This window comes from Hyla sarda, chromosome 11, assembly GCF_029499605.1.
Source record: "Hyla sarda isolate aHylSar1 chromosome 11, aHylSar1.hap1, whole genome shotgun sequence".
NCBI classification, from domain to species: domain Eukaryota; kingdom Metazoa; phylum Chordata; class Amphibia; order Anura; family Hylidae; genus Hyla; species Hyla sarda.
In genome coordinates, this window is record NC_079199.1 from 41,016,415 (window position 1) to 41,033,797 (window position 17,383).

The following is a 17,383-nucleotide window of genomic DNA, read 5'->3' on the forward strand; positions in this document are numbered from 1 at the left end:
CATTTAAATCATACAAAGGTAGGCGTAACATAGATATGTAAATTTCAGGAAAATATAACATAGATATCACCTCTATTATTAACAAAGCAATATTCGCAAGGCTAGCGAGTATATAGCTAAATAAAGAGTAACAATATATAATTTGAACAGAGCATACTTCTGACAGTGTTCACATTCAAGCGTTTTTTTGCTGTGTCTGTGAGAAAGAGATAAAAAAAAAGAGATAAAAAAAAAAAAAAAAAACCACAGCTGACTGAACCCAGCATGCCGGAGTGCCACCCGGAGATCGCAAGGGTTCCCAGCAGCCGAACCTCCCGTGATCAAACATCTTATCCCCTATTCTTTGGATAGAGGATAAGACGTGCAGGGGTGGAGTACCCCTTTATCTGTAATGCATTGAGAACTGTAGTGCAGGTGATCTGGAAATCCACAGCGAATCCACAGCAAAAACAAAAACGTGTTAAATTTGTACTGAGCTCTAAACTCACTGCAGGTTTCACCCTTACTACACTGAAAGTGGAAAATTCCATGGTGAAAATTTGTAGCATTTTCACATGAAGAGCATGCTACGGATTTCCTTGTTTTGTAATGTACAACACTCCTGGCAAAACTGATATACTGGCCCTCATTTACTAAGTTAAAACCCACTAGTTTTTGTCGGGTTTTTCCAAGTTATTTTGGTGCACAGTGTATGATACTGTACAACAGAAAAATCCAACTTACCAGACATTGTGAAAAGCCATAAAAGGGGGTTGGGGGGGGGGGGGGGGGGATCTGTCGCAAAGGGAGTGTGGCTTGGGTGTGGTTTCACAACCCAACCTATTTACTATTGAGTTCACTGAAAATCCTGTGAATAAATGGCTGGAAATTTACACCTAGAAAAAGCTGGTCAGAAAATGTTCCCAACTTGTAAATCTGTGATCCCCATAGTTAATAGGGTGGAATCCTACAAGTCTGAAACAATATTTCACACTAGTAAAAACCCTTACTCATACTATATGAGGCTAAACTATGTGGTTCCTATCTTACCTTTGTCTTTACACTGTCTTCAATATCCTTTGCAATTCTGTTGATGGATCCCTCCAAAGATTTTTGCTTGCTTTTCATGGCTGTATTTTAAAAGATGTTTTTATGATTCAGTAAATAATAATTGTTGATGTATGTTTAGATGTAGTACAATAATAATTGTAGATGGAAGTTTAGATGTAGAATGTAAGTCAGTTTTCCCATAGTAAGCAGCACAGCTTGTGTGGAAATACTTTGTCCTGTGAGCTGATAGAACAGGTGGAAATTTTAATAGACACCTAAACACAATATAAGGTGTCCCAAACTCCACCTCCTTTGTGTATTTTAAAGGAAATCTGTATTAACATGTAGTACAGACTTCTAGTGCGGGTGATACTGATGACAATTATACTTACTGTTCCCGCTTTGTGCCTCCGTAATTCACCTGCTTGGTGCATGGGGGGCCCTTCCCAAGCTCCCCTTGCATTGTGTTTTCTCGCCGGCAATCCCTAGAATAACACATACTAACCTGTGCGAAAGCCTCCACTCTGCAGAGGCTCAGGACAGGTGAGCAGGCATTACTTTATGGATTGCCAGCTGGATGTCACCATGCACGGGGAGCTTGTGAACGCCCTTCATGCACCAAGCAGGTCATTTGCATGTACGGAAGAATCTGGATTGAAGATGAGTAAGTATCATTGTCATCAGTGTCACCCGCACTACATGCCTGTAACAACATGTGGGTAATACTGATGACAGATATCTTTTAATCTTTATTAGCAGACTGATAAAGAACATTATAAGGAGGGAGACACGTGCTCCTGACTGGACACCATCCCTCAGCAGCAACTATGGAGATGTACCAAGTAAATCACAATGCAGTCTCTTCTGTAGATCTCTCACAAAGTTTTATACTGACTAATAAATAACATAAGAAGTGTCCAAGAGGCCACACACACTAGCTGCACTGGCACAAGGAGCACCCATCAACTCTAATGAACAAGGCTTTAGACCTACAGAGCTATACTGATCTGTGGAACAAAATGTATACATTTTTATCCAAATTAGAAAGTTAGGGGCACAGGTATTGCACCACATTGAAGAAAAGGCCACTGAGAATTTTCTTCAGATCTGCTATAAACAGGAGATAATGCTCAATTGCCCTCTTGTAGAGGTTTGGCTAATAGCCAAAATGAGGACAACAGAATATTTGATCTTCATGGAACTGAAATCACATCCACTAGCAGACTGCCTTTTCTATATAGGAAACACCTACTGATGGTTCACAACTTTATCTTCTCCCTAGAGAATGGGATACGTCAATTCCTGAAAGTTGGAAGACATATCCATTGTTGGAAAAATTGTAGCTCTGAGTAGTCTATTGTCATATCAAAGGAAAACATGGACTATGTGCTACCTACAGCTGTGCAAGGGCCCAGTACATATGAGGCCCACTACTATCTTAACGGTAACCTAATATATAGAAGAAATTTACTCTTATGGACTGACCCTATTGGTTTTTACTTTAAAAAACTTTTGACATGTCGTAGGGAGTTCACCATTATTTTCTATTAGTGGTACCAGCCAGTTGAAAACAGAGACAATAGCTGACTGCAGATTCAGATGTCTGCCCACAAGTTGCTATATCTAGAAACCCTGCTAAAACACAAGGCATAGAAATGCATAGTGGAGAAACATAGTCCAAAAGCAAGATGGTTGCCAGAAGTGGCTAAATATGTTTGAATTACATAATATATATATATATATGTATATATGAATAATCTAAGAGTCCTGCGAGCACAGCAGAATAGAAGCATAATTTCTGTTAACAATAAAACAACGAAGATTACAATCTTAGCAGAAGCATTTGTGGATTTGCAAGCACCTGCTAACATAAATGCAATAATAGTAATTATGGCATGGTGAGTAATCCTGTGTAAACCATGTTAGAAAGCAGTAAGACCTGCAAAAGGTCAGTCTGGTCAACACCTGTTCTATCAGCTCCCAGGGCAGAAAATGTACCCATATGTTGTGCTGCTGGGGGACACAAGTACATGTGTTCTCCTAACAGTCCACATATGTCCTGGTCTTCTTTCTTACCACTAGATTTCTTTTTCAGGTCTTCATAGTTGGTGTGCTCCTTGTTGTATGTGTCCTCTGCTGCATTCATGATGGGAATTTTCATGGCCAGTTTCTCTTGTTCATTTTCTAGACTTGAAATTGAATTCTTTATTTTCTCCTAGAAATAACACTTCCATTTAGAAAAATAACACTTCCATTTAGAAGAATATTGATATCATAGAAATGGTCACCAACCTGTGACTCTCCATCTGTTGCAAAACTACAATGCCAAGCTACAACCTACATGCTTGCCTGCAGCTATCAGAATATGATAGAAGCTTTTCAGCAGATAGAGGGCTACAAGTTGGAGACGACTGCACTTCTTTTATTTTCTGTACCAAAATAAGTACAGATACAATCTGATTTGTTGTTGGTTGGTGTATGCAAGTTTTATACATTTCATCTTACCTCCAGATTTTTTATTTGATCCTTAAGATTTTGTACTTGACTAGAATATTCTCTGCTTGCTTTAGCATGTTCTTCATTTATGCTGCAGATCTCGTTGCCCCATTTCTCAATGTCTCTCTGGAGATGGCTGCCCTAGAAACAAAAGACTATTATATTTATGCATCTTTATCCATTATATATCTGTGAAACTTTGAATTTGCCATATGCAGTGAAACGTCTTTGAGCCAATCACCCAACTGTGCGCAAGAAAGTGGTATTGTAATGGGGTGATCCTCTCAAAAAGATAATGCGTGTGAAAGTGTCTAATGGATTTAGCAAGCATATACAGTGTATTAATATACACAAATCATGATAAAAAAGCCAACAAATTATGTCTTTTTATCATGTCTTCTTTGTCCCCAGTTTCTGATTCATGATTCCCAGCAAGGCTCTATCTGTCTCATCTCTGTGTGCTGGGAGTCTTGGCCTAGGCCAAAATACATCATGTGAAAGGAAAACAGCAACAGCATCACAGCAAGGTAAGGTTTACAACATATAAGCAGTTCTGGTCCAGACAGGGAAGGGGAGAGGAGATTACAGCAAGGAAGGGGTTACCTCACAAAAGTTCCTTGGTGTTTCTGTTACCAGAGATGGACTGAATCTCTCAACAGGAATTGAGTTGGAAATTCAGTGGTAGTGAGAGACCTAGTGGCTGAAACTTTTGACACATTTTTGGGGGTAAAAAAGCAATCTATTTTCTTATAGGGAGAGATCTATCAACCAAGGCCAGTGGGGCTGGGAGAAGCAGCTGGTTCCCAGCTGCTGTTATAACAATAATTACTTTGAAATGCCCTAGGGTTTCAGAGTAAATCATACGTCGCAGGAATAAGAGAGCCTGTTCCATCAGTTTCAGGCAGCATGTTTCAGGAAGCAGTTAAAGGGGTTATCCAGGAAAAAACTTTTTTTTATAAATATCAACTGGCTCCAGAAAGTTAAACAGATTTTTAAATTACTTCTATTAAAAAATCTTAATCCTTTCAGTACTTATGAGCTTCTGAAGTTAAGGTTGTTCTTTTCTGTCTAAGTGCTCTCTGATGACACATGTCTCGGGAAATGCCCAGTTTAGAAGCAAATCCTGAATAGCGAACCTCTTCTAAACTGGGCGTTTCCCGAGACACATGTCATCAGAGAGCACTTAGACAGAAAAGAACAACCTTAAAGGGTAGCTCCCACCATCCCTTTTTTTTCCCTCTCTGTCCCTGCCTATTTCCCATCTATCCCTAACCTCCTCCCTGCCTAATTTTTTTTTACTATATAAAAAATGCAGTTTTGTCTGCCTGGTAGCGTGCTCACTACCGGGCAGACTTCCCCAGCAGGCACCACGTCACTGATGCCTGCTGGAGGGGACTTCCGCCCTTAGTTCATCTACACAGGGTGCCTCCAGCTGTTTTACCACTACAACTCCCAGCTTGCCCTGACATCTATTGGCTGTCAGGGCATGCTGGGAGTTGTAGTGGGGAAAACTGGAGGCACCCTGTGTTAAAAACAATACATGGCCGCGGCGCAACCCGAACCCCGCTACCCCTCCCCTGAAACCCGCTACCCAAACATCCCCCCCCCCCCCCCCAGACATACCAGGACAGTGGGGCGACGGACAGCAGTGACGGGATGCTGGGAGCCGGGGCCGGCGTGCAAGGCCAGGGAGCAGGGGAGCCAATGCGCGCTTCTTCTGTTCTCAGCGCTCGCTCCCGCCTGTTTGATTGACAGGCGGGAGCGAGCACCGCAGTGAATGAATTCCGACTCATTGCCAGGCTTCAATGAGTCGAAATTCACTAGTGACGTCACTGCCGAATGCATTCGGCCACTAGGAGGGTGACCCCTAGTGGCCGAACTTAAAAGTGATTTTAAACTGTTTTAAAATCACTTTTTTTTATTAAAGTATATTAGAGATATGTTGTAGTACTTAAGTACAAGTAATTTACAAATCTGTTTAACTTTCTGGAGCCAGTTGATATATATATATATATATAAAAAAATTTTTTTTTCCTGGAATACCCCTTTAAAAACATTCATGTAATGGATAAAACCATCATAATCAAGCAGTTCATTACTGTACATGATGATGGACCATGGTTTCTAGTTACTTGCCCGTTTAGCCATATGTGTTATATTCTGAGTATAAGAACAATGCTATTTGCATAGTTGCAGTGACTAAATCGGACTATATGACTATTGGGTTTAGCCTCACCTCCTTTGTTAGAAAACCTTTCTTATCTTCTCCATTTTTAATTCTTTTCTTCATTTCATTTATAAATGCTTCCTCTGACAGTTTCCAAAGCTCCATGTCATTGGTCATTTCATCTTTTTTAATCTGGATACTCAATCTGTGTTAAAAAAAAATCTAGAATGAGGCACATGATTAAAATACTGAAAAAATCCCTAAAATAATAAAGAAAAGTGACTGAAGATCTCAAGAACATATTACTAAGAATCTGCAAACCTTTTTTGATGTTCTATTGCCAGATTCTCCTTGAATTCATCCACGTGAATGGCAAGCTGTTCTGAGGTCATTCTGTGCAAAAGAGTAATACGTGTCATTTGTTAAGGTTAGAATAAGGGTTCATTCATAACATAACTTCCTGTTTGTGCCACATTAGTATATGTGAGGGGGGGAAACTATTAAAGATGGGTAGTGACTATGGCAGCCATTTTGAAGTCGGCCATTTTGAATCCAACTTTTGTTTTTTCAATAGGAAGAGGGTCATGTGACACATCAAACTTATTGGGAATTTCACAAGAAAAACAATGATGTGCTTGGTTTTAATGTAACTTTATTCTTTCATGAGTTATTTACAAGTTTCTGACTACTTATAAAATGTGTTCAATGTGCTGCCCATTGTGTTGGATTGTCAATGCAAAACTCTTCTCCCACTCTTCACACACTGATAGCAACACCGCAGGAGAAATGCTAGCACAGGCTTCCAGTATCCATAGTTTCAGGTGCTGCACATCTCGTATCATCACAGCATAGACAATAGCCTTCAGATGACCCCAAAGATAAAAGTCTAAGGGGGTCAGATCGGGAGACCTTGGGGGCCATTCAAGTGGCCCACGACAACCAATCCACTTTCCAGGAAACTGTTCATCTAGGAATGCTCGGACCTGACACCCATAATGTGGTGGTGCACCATCTTGCTGGAAAAACTCAGGGAACGTGCCAGCTTCAGTGCATAAAGAGGGAAACACATCATCATGTAGGCCACTGGATATGCGAAATTGCTACATGATGATGTGTTTCCCTCTTTATGCACTGAAGCTGGCACGTTCCCTGAGTTTTTCCTTCAAGATGGTGCACCACCACATTATGGGTGTCAGGTCCGAGCCTTCCTAGATGAACAGTTTCCTGGAAAGTGGATTGGTCGTCGTGGGACAGTTGAATGGCCCCCAAGGTCTCCCGATCTGACCCCCTTAGACTTTTATCTTTGGGGTCATCTGAAGGCAATTGTCTATGCTGTGAAGATTCGAGATGTGCAGCAACTGAAACTACGGATACTGGAAGCCTGTGCTAGCATTTCTCCTGCGGTGTTGCTATCAGTGTGTGAAGAGTGGGAGAAGAGGGTTGCATTGACAATCCAACACAATGGGCAGCACATTGAACACATTTTATAAGTAGTCAGAAACTTGTAAATAACTCATGAAAGAAAAAAGTTACCGTATATACTCGAGTATAAGCCGAGTTTTTCAGCACGATTTTTCGTGCTGAAAACACCCCCCTCGGCTTATACTCGAGTGAACTCCCCCACCCGCAGTGGTCTTCAACCTGCGGACTTCCAGAGGTTTCAAAACTACAACTCCCAGCAAGCCAGGGCAGCCATCGGCTGTCCGGGCTTGCTGGGAGTTGTAGTTTTGAAACCTCCGGAGGTCCGCAGGTTGAAGACCACTGCGGCCTTCAACATCATCCAGCCCCCTCTCACCCCCTTTAGTTCTGAGTACTCACCTCCGCTCGGCGCTGGTCCGGTCCTGCAGGGCTGTCCGGTAAGGAGGTGGTCCGGTGAGGAGGTGGTCCGGGCTGCTATCTTCACCGGGGAGGCCTCTTCTAAGCGCTTCGGGCCCGGCCTCAGAATAGTCACGTTGCCTTGACAACGACGCAGATGCGTCGTTGTTAAGGCAACGGCTCTATTCCGGGCCGGAAGCGCGGAGAAGAGGCGCCCCCGGTGAAGATAGCAGCCCGGACCACCTCCTCACCGCACCACCTCCTTACCGGACAGCCCTGCAGGACCGGACCAGCGCCGAGCGGAGGTGAGTACTCAGAACTAAAGGGGGTGAGAGGGGGCTGGATGATGTTGAAGGCCGCAGTGGTCTTCAACCTGCGGACCTCCGGAGGTTTCAAAACTACAACTCCCAGCAAGCCCGGACAGCCGATGGCTGCCCGGGCTTGCTGGGAGTTGTAGTTTTGAAACCTCTGGAGGTCCGCATGTTGAAGGCCGCAGTGGTCTTCAACCTGCGGACCTCCGGAGGTTTCAAAACTACAACTCCCAGCAAGCCCGGACAGCCGATGGCTGCCCGGGCTTGCTGGGAGTTGTAGTTTTGAAACCTCTGGAGGTCCGCAGGTTGAAGACCACTGAGGGCGAATGATGAGAAGAGGATGATGAAGGGGGGGGGTGTGGGGATGATGAAGGGGGGTGGGGATGATGAAGGGGGGGGTGTGGGATGATTACAAGGGGATGATGAAGGGGGGATGTGTGGGATGTGTGGGATGATGACAAGGGGATGATGAAGGGGGGATGTGTGGGATGATGAAGGGGGGATGTGTGGGATGATGACAAGGGGATGATGAAGGGGGGATGTGTGGGATGATAAGGGGATGTGTGGGATGATGACAAGGGGATGATGAAGGGGGGATGTGTGGGATAAGGGGATGTGTGGGATGATGACAAGGGGATGATGAAGGGGGGATGTGTGGGATGATGACAAGGGGATGTGTGGGATGATGACAAGGGGATGATGAAGGGGGGATGTGTGGGATGATAAGGGGATGTATGGGATGATGACAAGGGGATGATGAAGGGGGGATGTGTGGGATGATGACAAGGGGATGATGAGGATGTTAATGACGGGTCTGGATGATGACAGGGGGGGATGAGGTATTTCCCACCCTAGGCTTATACTCGAGTCAATAACTTTTCCTGGGATTTTGGGTTGAAATTAGGGGTCTCGGCTTATACTCGGGTCGGCTTATACTAGAGTATATACGGTACGTTAAAACCAAGCACATCATTGTTTTTCTTGTGAAATTCCCAATAAGTTTGATGTGTCACATGACCCTCTTCCTATTGAAAAAACAAAAGTTGGATTCAAAATGTCCGACTTCAAAATGGCCGCCATGGTCACCACCCATCTTGAAAAGTTTCCCCCCTCACATATACTAATGTGCTACAAACAGGAAGTTAATATCACCAACCATTCCCATTTTATTAAGGTGTATCCATATAAATGGCCCATCCTGTATATGTATATATATATATATATATATATATATATATGACAGCAAAGACCTGTGGATATGTTTGTTGCATGCATTGGGAGCTTCCTGGCACATAATAGATACTGCAAACACAGTGTTTGTAGCTAAATGCAGATGTAATGTTAATAGTAATGTACCTCATACTTTCCAAAAGCTTTTCAGTGTCGTGCTCCATTTCTTTGAGCTCCATCTTCAACTTTCCTAAAAGTTCCTGTTTTTCGTCAAGGGCAGATCTTGAAAGCTCAAGTCTAAAAATAATATAACATAACACACATAGTATGTCTTACCTATACCTTTTAATATCATTTTTACACTCTATATAAATGTCTAATTATTTATGGAGATTCCCCATTATAGTTATTTATTATAATATGTCTTACCTATACCTTTTAATATCATTTTTACACTCTATATAAATGTCTAATTATTTATGGAGTTTCCCCATTATAGTTATTTATTATAATATGTCTTACCTATACCTTTTAATATCATTTTTACACTCTATATACTTTTCTAATTACTTATGGAGTTTCCCCATTATAGTTATTTATTAGGCAACCTTTAATAAGCTCTGACAGTCCCATGACTTTTTAAGATTTGAAGCCAACAACGTCTTAAAAATTTATAATGTAGCTGTTTCTAAAAGTTTTGTAAAATTATCATTATGCATTAGCAAATCCCTTCAAAACTGCTGTATCAGAGCTTTGAGAGAATCAATTTTGGAATAACATGCGTCTGGCTGAACTGCAGCTGGAGGTGACAACCAGCCGGTCATCCATCCAGTGTTTTTTCTGCTTTTATATTGATTTGCGTAAATACAATTCACTTTGTTTCTGTGCAGTTTTGACTGCTATGTCATTGCCATTTCATGATAACATATTGTAAAAAAAAAACTCCTCTGCATGAGTGGAGAACATTCAGGTGGAAGACCTAAAACGAAATGTTAACTCAAAATCTACTACTACCTCAGAGGAATTTATAAAATAATTGTAAAATGTCACATTTTATTATATGTATTATGGACATAATTCCTTAGGGCTTATACACATGGTCATACTACGGATCCATGTGATAGTGTCTATGGCCAGTGACAGGCCCATAATATAACACCAGGTGGTTCTTGGTATTAAACACATAGATGTGTGGTATGAAACAAATACAATCATACTGTTTAGTCATGTCTCTCTTTATCGCATGCTGCCTGTCTTCCTCCTCGGTTGCTGTCTGGTATTTCTGCTTCAAATCTTTATACTTCTTTGTCAGAGACTCATGTAATATTTCAGCTGTGTTCATTTGCAAATCTATCTAGAAGTAAAAAGAAAATAAATATTTAAATTATAAAACCGAATGTAAAGATAAGATTATTTCTTATGCGCAATAAGAGTGGTGTGTATATAAAAAAAACATCATATGTAATGTATAAGACGCAAGAAGGTTTATACTGCCTGAGATGTGTCAGTGCATAGAATGCAGCTTGTTGTAATATGTTTGTAATACATCTACTAATCATGTACAGCTAATAGTCGGGAGAAGAGGGTCAACTCTTGACAAGACACGTAAAGCTTCTGTTCACATATGTCATCCTACCAGCATATTTTTCCATACAGGTGGATTTCAGTTGGCACAGATGTAAATACATGAACAGATAATACTCCAAGCAAAAAAAAAAAAATTGAAATAAGGAGATTTTTTAACACTTACCGTAAAATCTCTTTCTCGAAGGATTCATTGGGGGACACAGACCGTGGGTGTATCTTGCTGTCTCTAGGAGGTGTGACACTATGGTAATAAAAAAAGTCAGCTCCTCCCAGCAGGATATACCCGCCTTCAGGCTCTGAGCTAGTAAGTTTAAGTTCTAGAGCAATAGGAGGAGACCAATAGGTCAAGGAAAACCCCAAAACTGTCCAAGAAGCAGAAGGAAAAACATAACTGAACACACCCTCGGACAGAGAACCAACGGGAAACAAACCCAAACAAAGGGCGGGAGCTGTGTCCCCCAATGGATCCTTCGAGAAAGAGATTTTACGGTAAGTGTTAAAAAATCTCGGCTCCATTGGGGGACACAGACCGTGGGACGTACCAAAGCCGTTCCTTGGGTGGGCAGATAAGTAATCAGGCAGACGGCCGATCCACTGCCGCCTGCAACACTTTACGCCCCAGACTAGCATCAGCCGATGCGAAAGTATGAACTCGGTAGAACCTCGAGAAAGTGTGTAAAGACGACCACGTAGCCACCTTGCAAATCTGCGAGGCCGAGGCTCTATTCTGGAGAGCCCAGGATGCCCCGACAGAACGAGTGGAATGAGCCACAACCCTGAAAGGAGGAATCTTCCCCTTGCAGCGATAGGCTTCCGAAATGGCGGACCTAATCCACCTAGAAATGGTGGCCTTGGAAGTAGGTTGTCCCTTGCGACGACCTTCCGTAAGGACAAAAAAGGAATCACACTGACGAAACAAAGAAGTGATGGAGAGATAAGCCCGAACAGCCCGGACGTAGTCCAGCATGTGTAGTAAGCGCTCCCTAGGATGAGAGGGAGTAGGACAAAAGGACGGGAGGACAATGTCCTCATTGAGATGAAAGGCCGAGACCACCTTGGGCAAAAAGGAAGGATCTGGCCGGAAACTACCTTGTCCTGATGGATCACCAGAAACGGAGAACGGCAGGAAAGAGCTGCCAATTCAGACACCCTCCGGATGGAGGTGATAGCTACAAGGAACGCCACTTTCCAAGAAAGGAGGCGGAGAGACACCTCTCTAAGGGGTTCAAAGGGTGCACCCTGGAGGGCACTCAGAACCAAATTTAAGTCCCAAGGGGGAGAAGGAGACCAATAAGGAGGAACAGCGTGAGCCACTCCTTGCAGGAAAGTTTGGACAAGAGAATTAGAAGCCAGGGGCCGCTGGAAAAGAACAGTAAGGGCCGAAACCTGACCTTTAAGGGAACTGAGAGACAATCCCAGTTCCAGCCCTGACTGTAAAAAGGAGAGAAGACGGGGAACTGAGAAGGTCACCGGGGAGAAGTCCTGAGCTTCACACCAACTAAAATAAAACCGCCAAGTACGGTGGTAAATTCTTGCGGTGGAGGGCTTACCAGCCTTGAGCATGGTGTGAATGACTTGTGAGGAGAACCCGCGGGCCCTCCAAACCGCGGTCTCAACCGCCACCCTGTCAAATGCAGCGACTGTAAATTGGGGTGGCAAAGAGGACCCTGAGAGAGTAGATCCGGGCGGAGCAGAAGGCGCAGAGGAACGTCGTCCAGGAGCCTGACTACGTCGGCGTACCACGACCTTCAGGGCCAATCTGGAGCTACCAGAATGGCAGGAACGACCTCTGCCTTGAGCTTCCTCAGCACCCTGGGAAGGAGCGGAAGAGGAGGGAACAGATAAGGCAGGGCGAACCCCGTCCAAGGAATCCCGTCAGGAAGGCCTGAGGGTCCCGGGACTTGGACACAAACGGAAGAATTTTCCAATTGTGCCGGGACGCGAAGAGGTCCCCGTCCGGAACGCCCTAGAGGTCGCAGAGACCACTAGCCGGGGTCGGTAGAGGACCGACTGAGGAAGTCCGCTTCCCAGTTGAGCACTCCCAGAAAGTGGATTGCCGAGATGGCCGGAACCTGGCTCTCCACCCAGGAAAGAATTTTGGTCACCTCGGCCATGGCTGCCGAGGTGCGGGTGCCGCCCTGTCGATTTATGTACGCCACGGCCGTGGCGTTGTCTGACTGAACGCAGACAGGACGGGACTGAAGACAGGGCTCCCAATGAAGAAGACAAAGAAGAATCGCCCTTAATTCCAATATGTTTATCGGAAGAAGGGTCTCCTGGGGAGACCAGAGACCCTGAACCGTCCAATCCCTGAACATGCGGCCCCAGCCTGACAGGCTGGCATCTGTAGTAACCACTTGCCAATGAAGGGGAAGGAAGGACCGCCCCTGGATAAGAAGGGGTGAGCGGAGCCACCAGAGCAGAGACTGACGGACCCTGGGAGGTAGAATAATCTGACGACCGAGGGACAGGGGCGACCTGTTCCATTGAGAGACAATCACCAGCTGGAGAGGGCGGAATGGAACAGAGCAAAGGGCACGTCCTCCAAAGCTGCCACCATCCGACCCAGGACATCCATACAAGTGCGGATGGAGACTGATACCTGAGTCCGCAGGGAGCGGACCCCCTCCCGGAGCGCCAGACGTTTATCCGGCGGAAGATAAATTCGGGCAGAGGCCGTGTCGAATCGAAACTCCAGAAAGGTTAGAGACTGGGTAGGCTGGAGGACCAACTTTTCCAGATTGACCAGCCAGCCGAAACGAGTCAGAGTGTGGAGAATGACGTCCAGATTCTCCCGAGTCTGGGCTCTGGTTGGAGCCTTGATGAGAAGGTCGTCCAGATAGGGTATCATCGAGATGCCTCTAGACCGTAACAGGCCCATCACTGGCGCAAGGACCTTCGTAAAGACCCGAGGAGCTGTGGCTAGACCGAAGGGGAGAGCTACAAATTGAAAGTGCCCCTCCGGAACCACAAAGCGGAGGTACCGATGATGGCCCGGAAATATTGGCACATGGAGGTAGGCATCCTTGATGTCCACTGAGGAAAGGAACTCCCCCTGTTCCAGGGACGCCACCACCGAGCGGAGAGATTCCATCCGGAAGTGGCGGATGAGAAGATGACGGTTGAGACGCTTGAGGTCTAGGATTGGTCGAACAGAACCGTCCTTCTTGGGGACCACAAAGAGATTTGAATAGAAACACCGAAAAAGTTCCTCTAGGGGGACGGGAACAATCACCCCCTGGAGAAGCAGGGACTGGAGAGCCTCACGAAATTGCTTCACCAGGGGAGGAGACCGGGGGGCCCGGGATCGAAAAAAGCGATCCCTCTGGAGGGAGGCAAATTCGATTCGGTAACCGTTGGACACCACGTCTCTGACCCAAGAGTCCTGAATGTGTGAGGTCCAGATGTCTCGGAAACACAAAAGACGACCTCCCACCCGCAAAGAAACCGCGGGTGGAGGTCTTACTTCATGCAGAAGTGGGTTTGCGGTTGCCCGATTTGGGCGCAAAATGGCCAGAGCGGTTGGAGTCCGTTGGAGACGGGCGAGCCCGGAATAAGGGAGCCTTTTTGTCCCTCGAGGGCGCCTGGCCTGACCCTTTGTTGGAGCCAGCGGCCCGAAGGACCGAAAGGAAAAAGACTTCCTTTGGGAAGTAGGGCGAGCCTTATTTTGAGGTAACAAGGAACTCTCACCTCCCGTTGCCTCGGAGATAATTTCAATTCGGCGTTTGCCAAAAAGATGGCCACCCGGAAAGGGAAGCTCAGTGAGAGACCTTTTTGGAAGCGGCATCCGCATTTCAAGCTTTAAGCCACAGAGCGGCGGAGGGCTGCTAGGTGACCCACAGCAAAGGCAGAACAACGGGCTGCCTGCATGGAAGCTGCGCACAGAAAGTCCCCGGCCTTAGCGCAACGGAGAGCCAGAGCAGATAGATCCTCTGGAGGGGATCCCGCTAAAATATCCTGATGGAGCTGTCAACACCACTCCGACAGGGCCTTGGACACCCATGTCGAGGTGAAGATGGGAAGAAGAGAAGAGCCAGCTGCTTCAGTAGCGAACTTTGCTAAAGAATCTACCTTTTTGTCCACGGGATCCTTGAAGGCAGCGGCATCTTCCAGAGGCAGTGTAGTCGCCTTTGAGATCTGGGAGATTGGTGGGTCCACAGAGGGAGGGGAAGCCACCTTAGCAACAAAGTCCTTGTCAAATGGATAACGTTCTTGAATTGTCTTGACTCCCAGGAATCTCTTGTCCGGATGCTTCCATGCGGATTCCAGAATGTCGTTAAAGTCAGCGTGAGAGCTGAACCTTTGAGGTGCTGGCTTAGTACGATGAAAGGATACTCCCGGATTGACATCCGAAGATCCTGGGTCCTCCAAGTGAAAGGTGTCTCTTATGGCTGTCACCAATGAGTTCACCATAGCAATTGAGTCCGAGCGGTCCTCTGGGTCAGATGCCGGTTCGGAAGCCTCGACCACTAGTTCACCGGGGGAATGTGAAAGAGTAGAGGCGATCCAGACCGGGTACATGGCTCTGGCGTGGCAGAGCGGCTACTCCAAGAACGTCCTCTGGAGGAGTGACGTTTGTGGCCAGATGATAGGGGGGGACGGGACCCGCGAGGGGAACGCCCACGTCTATCCGAAGACTCAATGGAAGAGTCAGACGAGGCACCCCTAGCACACTTGTGAGAGCGTGAAGTATGAGGAGACGAAGAGCGGGCCCTCTCAGAGGTCCTGCGCAGGGATGACCCCTTCAAAGCGGACACCATTTCGCGGGAGGCATCAGCCACCGAACGGGAGACTTGGGTCAAGTCAGCCATATACTGGGTCAGGGAAGAAACCCAGGCTGGAGAAGCGGCAGAACCCACCGGGACCGAAGGGGCATCAGGGGGCACCAGAGAGTCTGGGGGAGCAGAGGAGCAGGCAGAGCAAGCGGGCTCGGCGGAGCCAGGCATCTTGGTATTGCAGTGCATACAGGCATAGTAAGTCACTGAATTCCCAGGTTTCTGTTTTGAGGGATGAACAGCCCTGGGTGCGGACATAATGGGGTACAAAAAAGAGAAGACAGGCACTTTCTCACTCAGAAAGAGTGTCCCCCGTCAGCTGCAGAGAGGAGACTTGCTCCGTGCAGCCAGCTAGACTGAAAAGGCCAGCCAATAGGGAGGAAGTGGTGTGCCTGAAACAAGGCATGTAGTAACTGACCCCTACACACAGAAAATCACGCCCACAGTGCTGATTGGGTGCTGCTTCGCGCCCCCAAGAGCTCCCCCGCCGAGTGGGCGGAGCTACAGTCGCCGAGGAAGAACTGTCATGGCGCCCGCTCCTTGTCCCGAGCGCACCACCTAGCTGTATATGCGCTCGGGGAAACGGAGCGGGCGGCCAGAGCGCAGGCAGAGGCTGCCGGCGAAGTGAAAGTAAAAAGAAAGCCGGCGCTGAATCACCCGGCTCATAACAGTGCCGCGGCTGCAGCCACGTATAAGGCGCTGTAGAATGTGACATAAGCCGGCGCTGAGAGCGCTCGAGCCGAAAAGCGCCGCGGCTGACAGCCGCATATAAGGAGCTGAGTAGTGGCTAAAACACACACAAACACGATAAAGGATTTCATAACACATGCCTTATAAAAACATGCCCCCTTAGTGTAATTGCTCCCCCAGTATAGTGCAGCCCCTGTAAAACAAGCCCCAAAAAATGAGGGTGGGCCAAAACAGGGGGTCTCCAGAGGTTGCAAGGCTGTACCTGTGGAAAAAGTACTTACCTCAGTCAGAAGAACTTACATAATGAAGTCTTCAGTGAAGTCTTCAGTCAGCTTATGGTCCCTGCATCACGCCTGGCTGCTATGCGCGAGTGAGGCGAGCAGAGACATAGGGGGACCCGGACCCATGAGGTACCACCCAGGTGCTGACCGTTGGCGAGAAGGGGTTAACAGCGCATATACGCAATGTCTGTGCCCCCTTACTCGCAATGGCGAAACAGTGAACCGCAGTTCCTGAGTCCCCACCTGAAAACAGAAAGAAAAGGGAATTTAAAAAAACTAACACGTCCCTATACTAGGAAAATAAAAAACAGAAGACCTGGTCTGGGCAATGCAGACCAGTCCACCTCCTTCAGACACTAAGCTTAAACTGACTAGCTCAGAGCCTGAAGGCGGGTATATCCTGCTGGGAGGAGCTGACTTTTTTTATTACCATAGTGTCACACCTCCTAGAGACAGCAAGATACACCCACGGTCTGTGTCCCCAATGGAGCCGATAGAGAAATGTGAACTTTTATGCATTTGTATCGCCTGACAGGCATATTAAGGAAGCAAATTTATTAGTATCTGTACTCCATAAACCAACATCCAAATTTTTTAGATCTATTTTGTGTCATTGAAATAGAAAATTCATACAAATGAAAAAAGAAGTTCTTGAAGACCTGTACTGCTATATAATAAAAATCAATAAGATAAAAGCTTTCTATAAGAACACAATGTAATATTCTGTCTATAAAGTGGAAATGTCACTGCAATTCAGGTTCCAGTTGTTACGCCGAGCGCTCCGGGTCCCTGCTCCTCCCCGGAGCGCTCGCGGCGTCTCTCTCTCTGCAGCGCCCCGGTCAGACCCGCTGACCGGGAGCGCTGCACTGACCGGCGGGGATGCGATTCGCATAGCGGGACGCGCCCGCTCGCGAATCGCATCCCAACTCACTTACCCGTCCCGGTCCCCGGCTGTCATGTTCTGGCACGCGCGGCTCCGCTCTCTAGGGCGCGCGCGCGCCAGCTCTCTATGATTTAAAGGGCCAGTGCACCAATGATTGGTGCCTGGCCCAATCAGCCTAA

General features: G+C 46.4%; 1 protein-coding gene across 3 annotated transcripts in view; it reads right to left on the reverse strand.

The window, feature by feature from the left end:
- The window catches only part of LOC130295512 (titin homolog), a 79,779-nt gene that overhangs the window by 34,277 nt on the left and 28,119 nt on the right, over positions 1–17,383 (reverse strand). For all 3 annotated transcript variants that reach the window (XR_008848861.1, XM_056546347.1, XM_056546346.1), the window contains exons 9-15: positions 10,206–10,342; positions 9,175–9,285; positions 6,014–6,085; positions 5,762–5,897; positions 3,535–3,666; positions 3,106–3,244; positions 1,030–1,109 (exon numbers count right to left, since the gene is read on the reverse strand). Coding sequence is in view for 2 of the 3 variants with exons in the window: in XM_056546347.1 (XP_056402322.1) it covers positions 1,030–1,109; positions 3,106–3,244; positions 3,535–3,666; positions 5,762–5,897; positions 6,014–6,085; positions 9,175–9,285; positions 10,206–10,342 (807 nt within the window). In the remaining variant the exon portion in view is untranslated. The remainder of the gene's footprint in view (positions 1–1,029; positions 1,110–3,105; positions 3,245–3,534; positions 3,667–5,761; positions 5,898–6,013; positions 6,086–9,174; positions 9,286–10,205; positions 10,343–17,383) is intronic.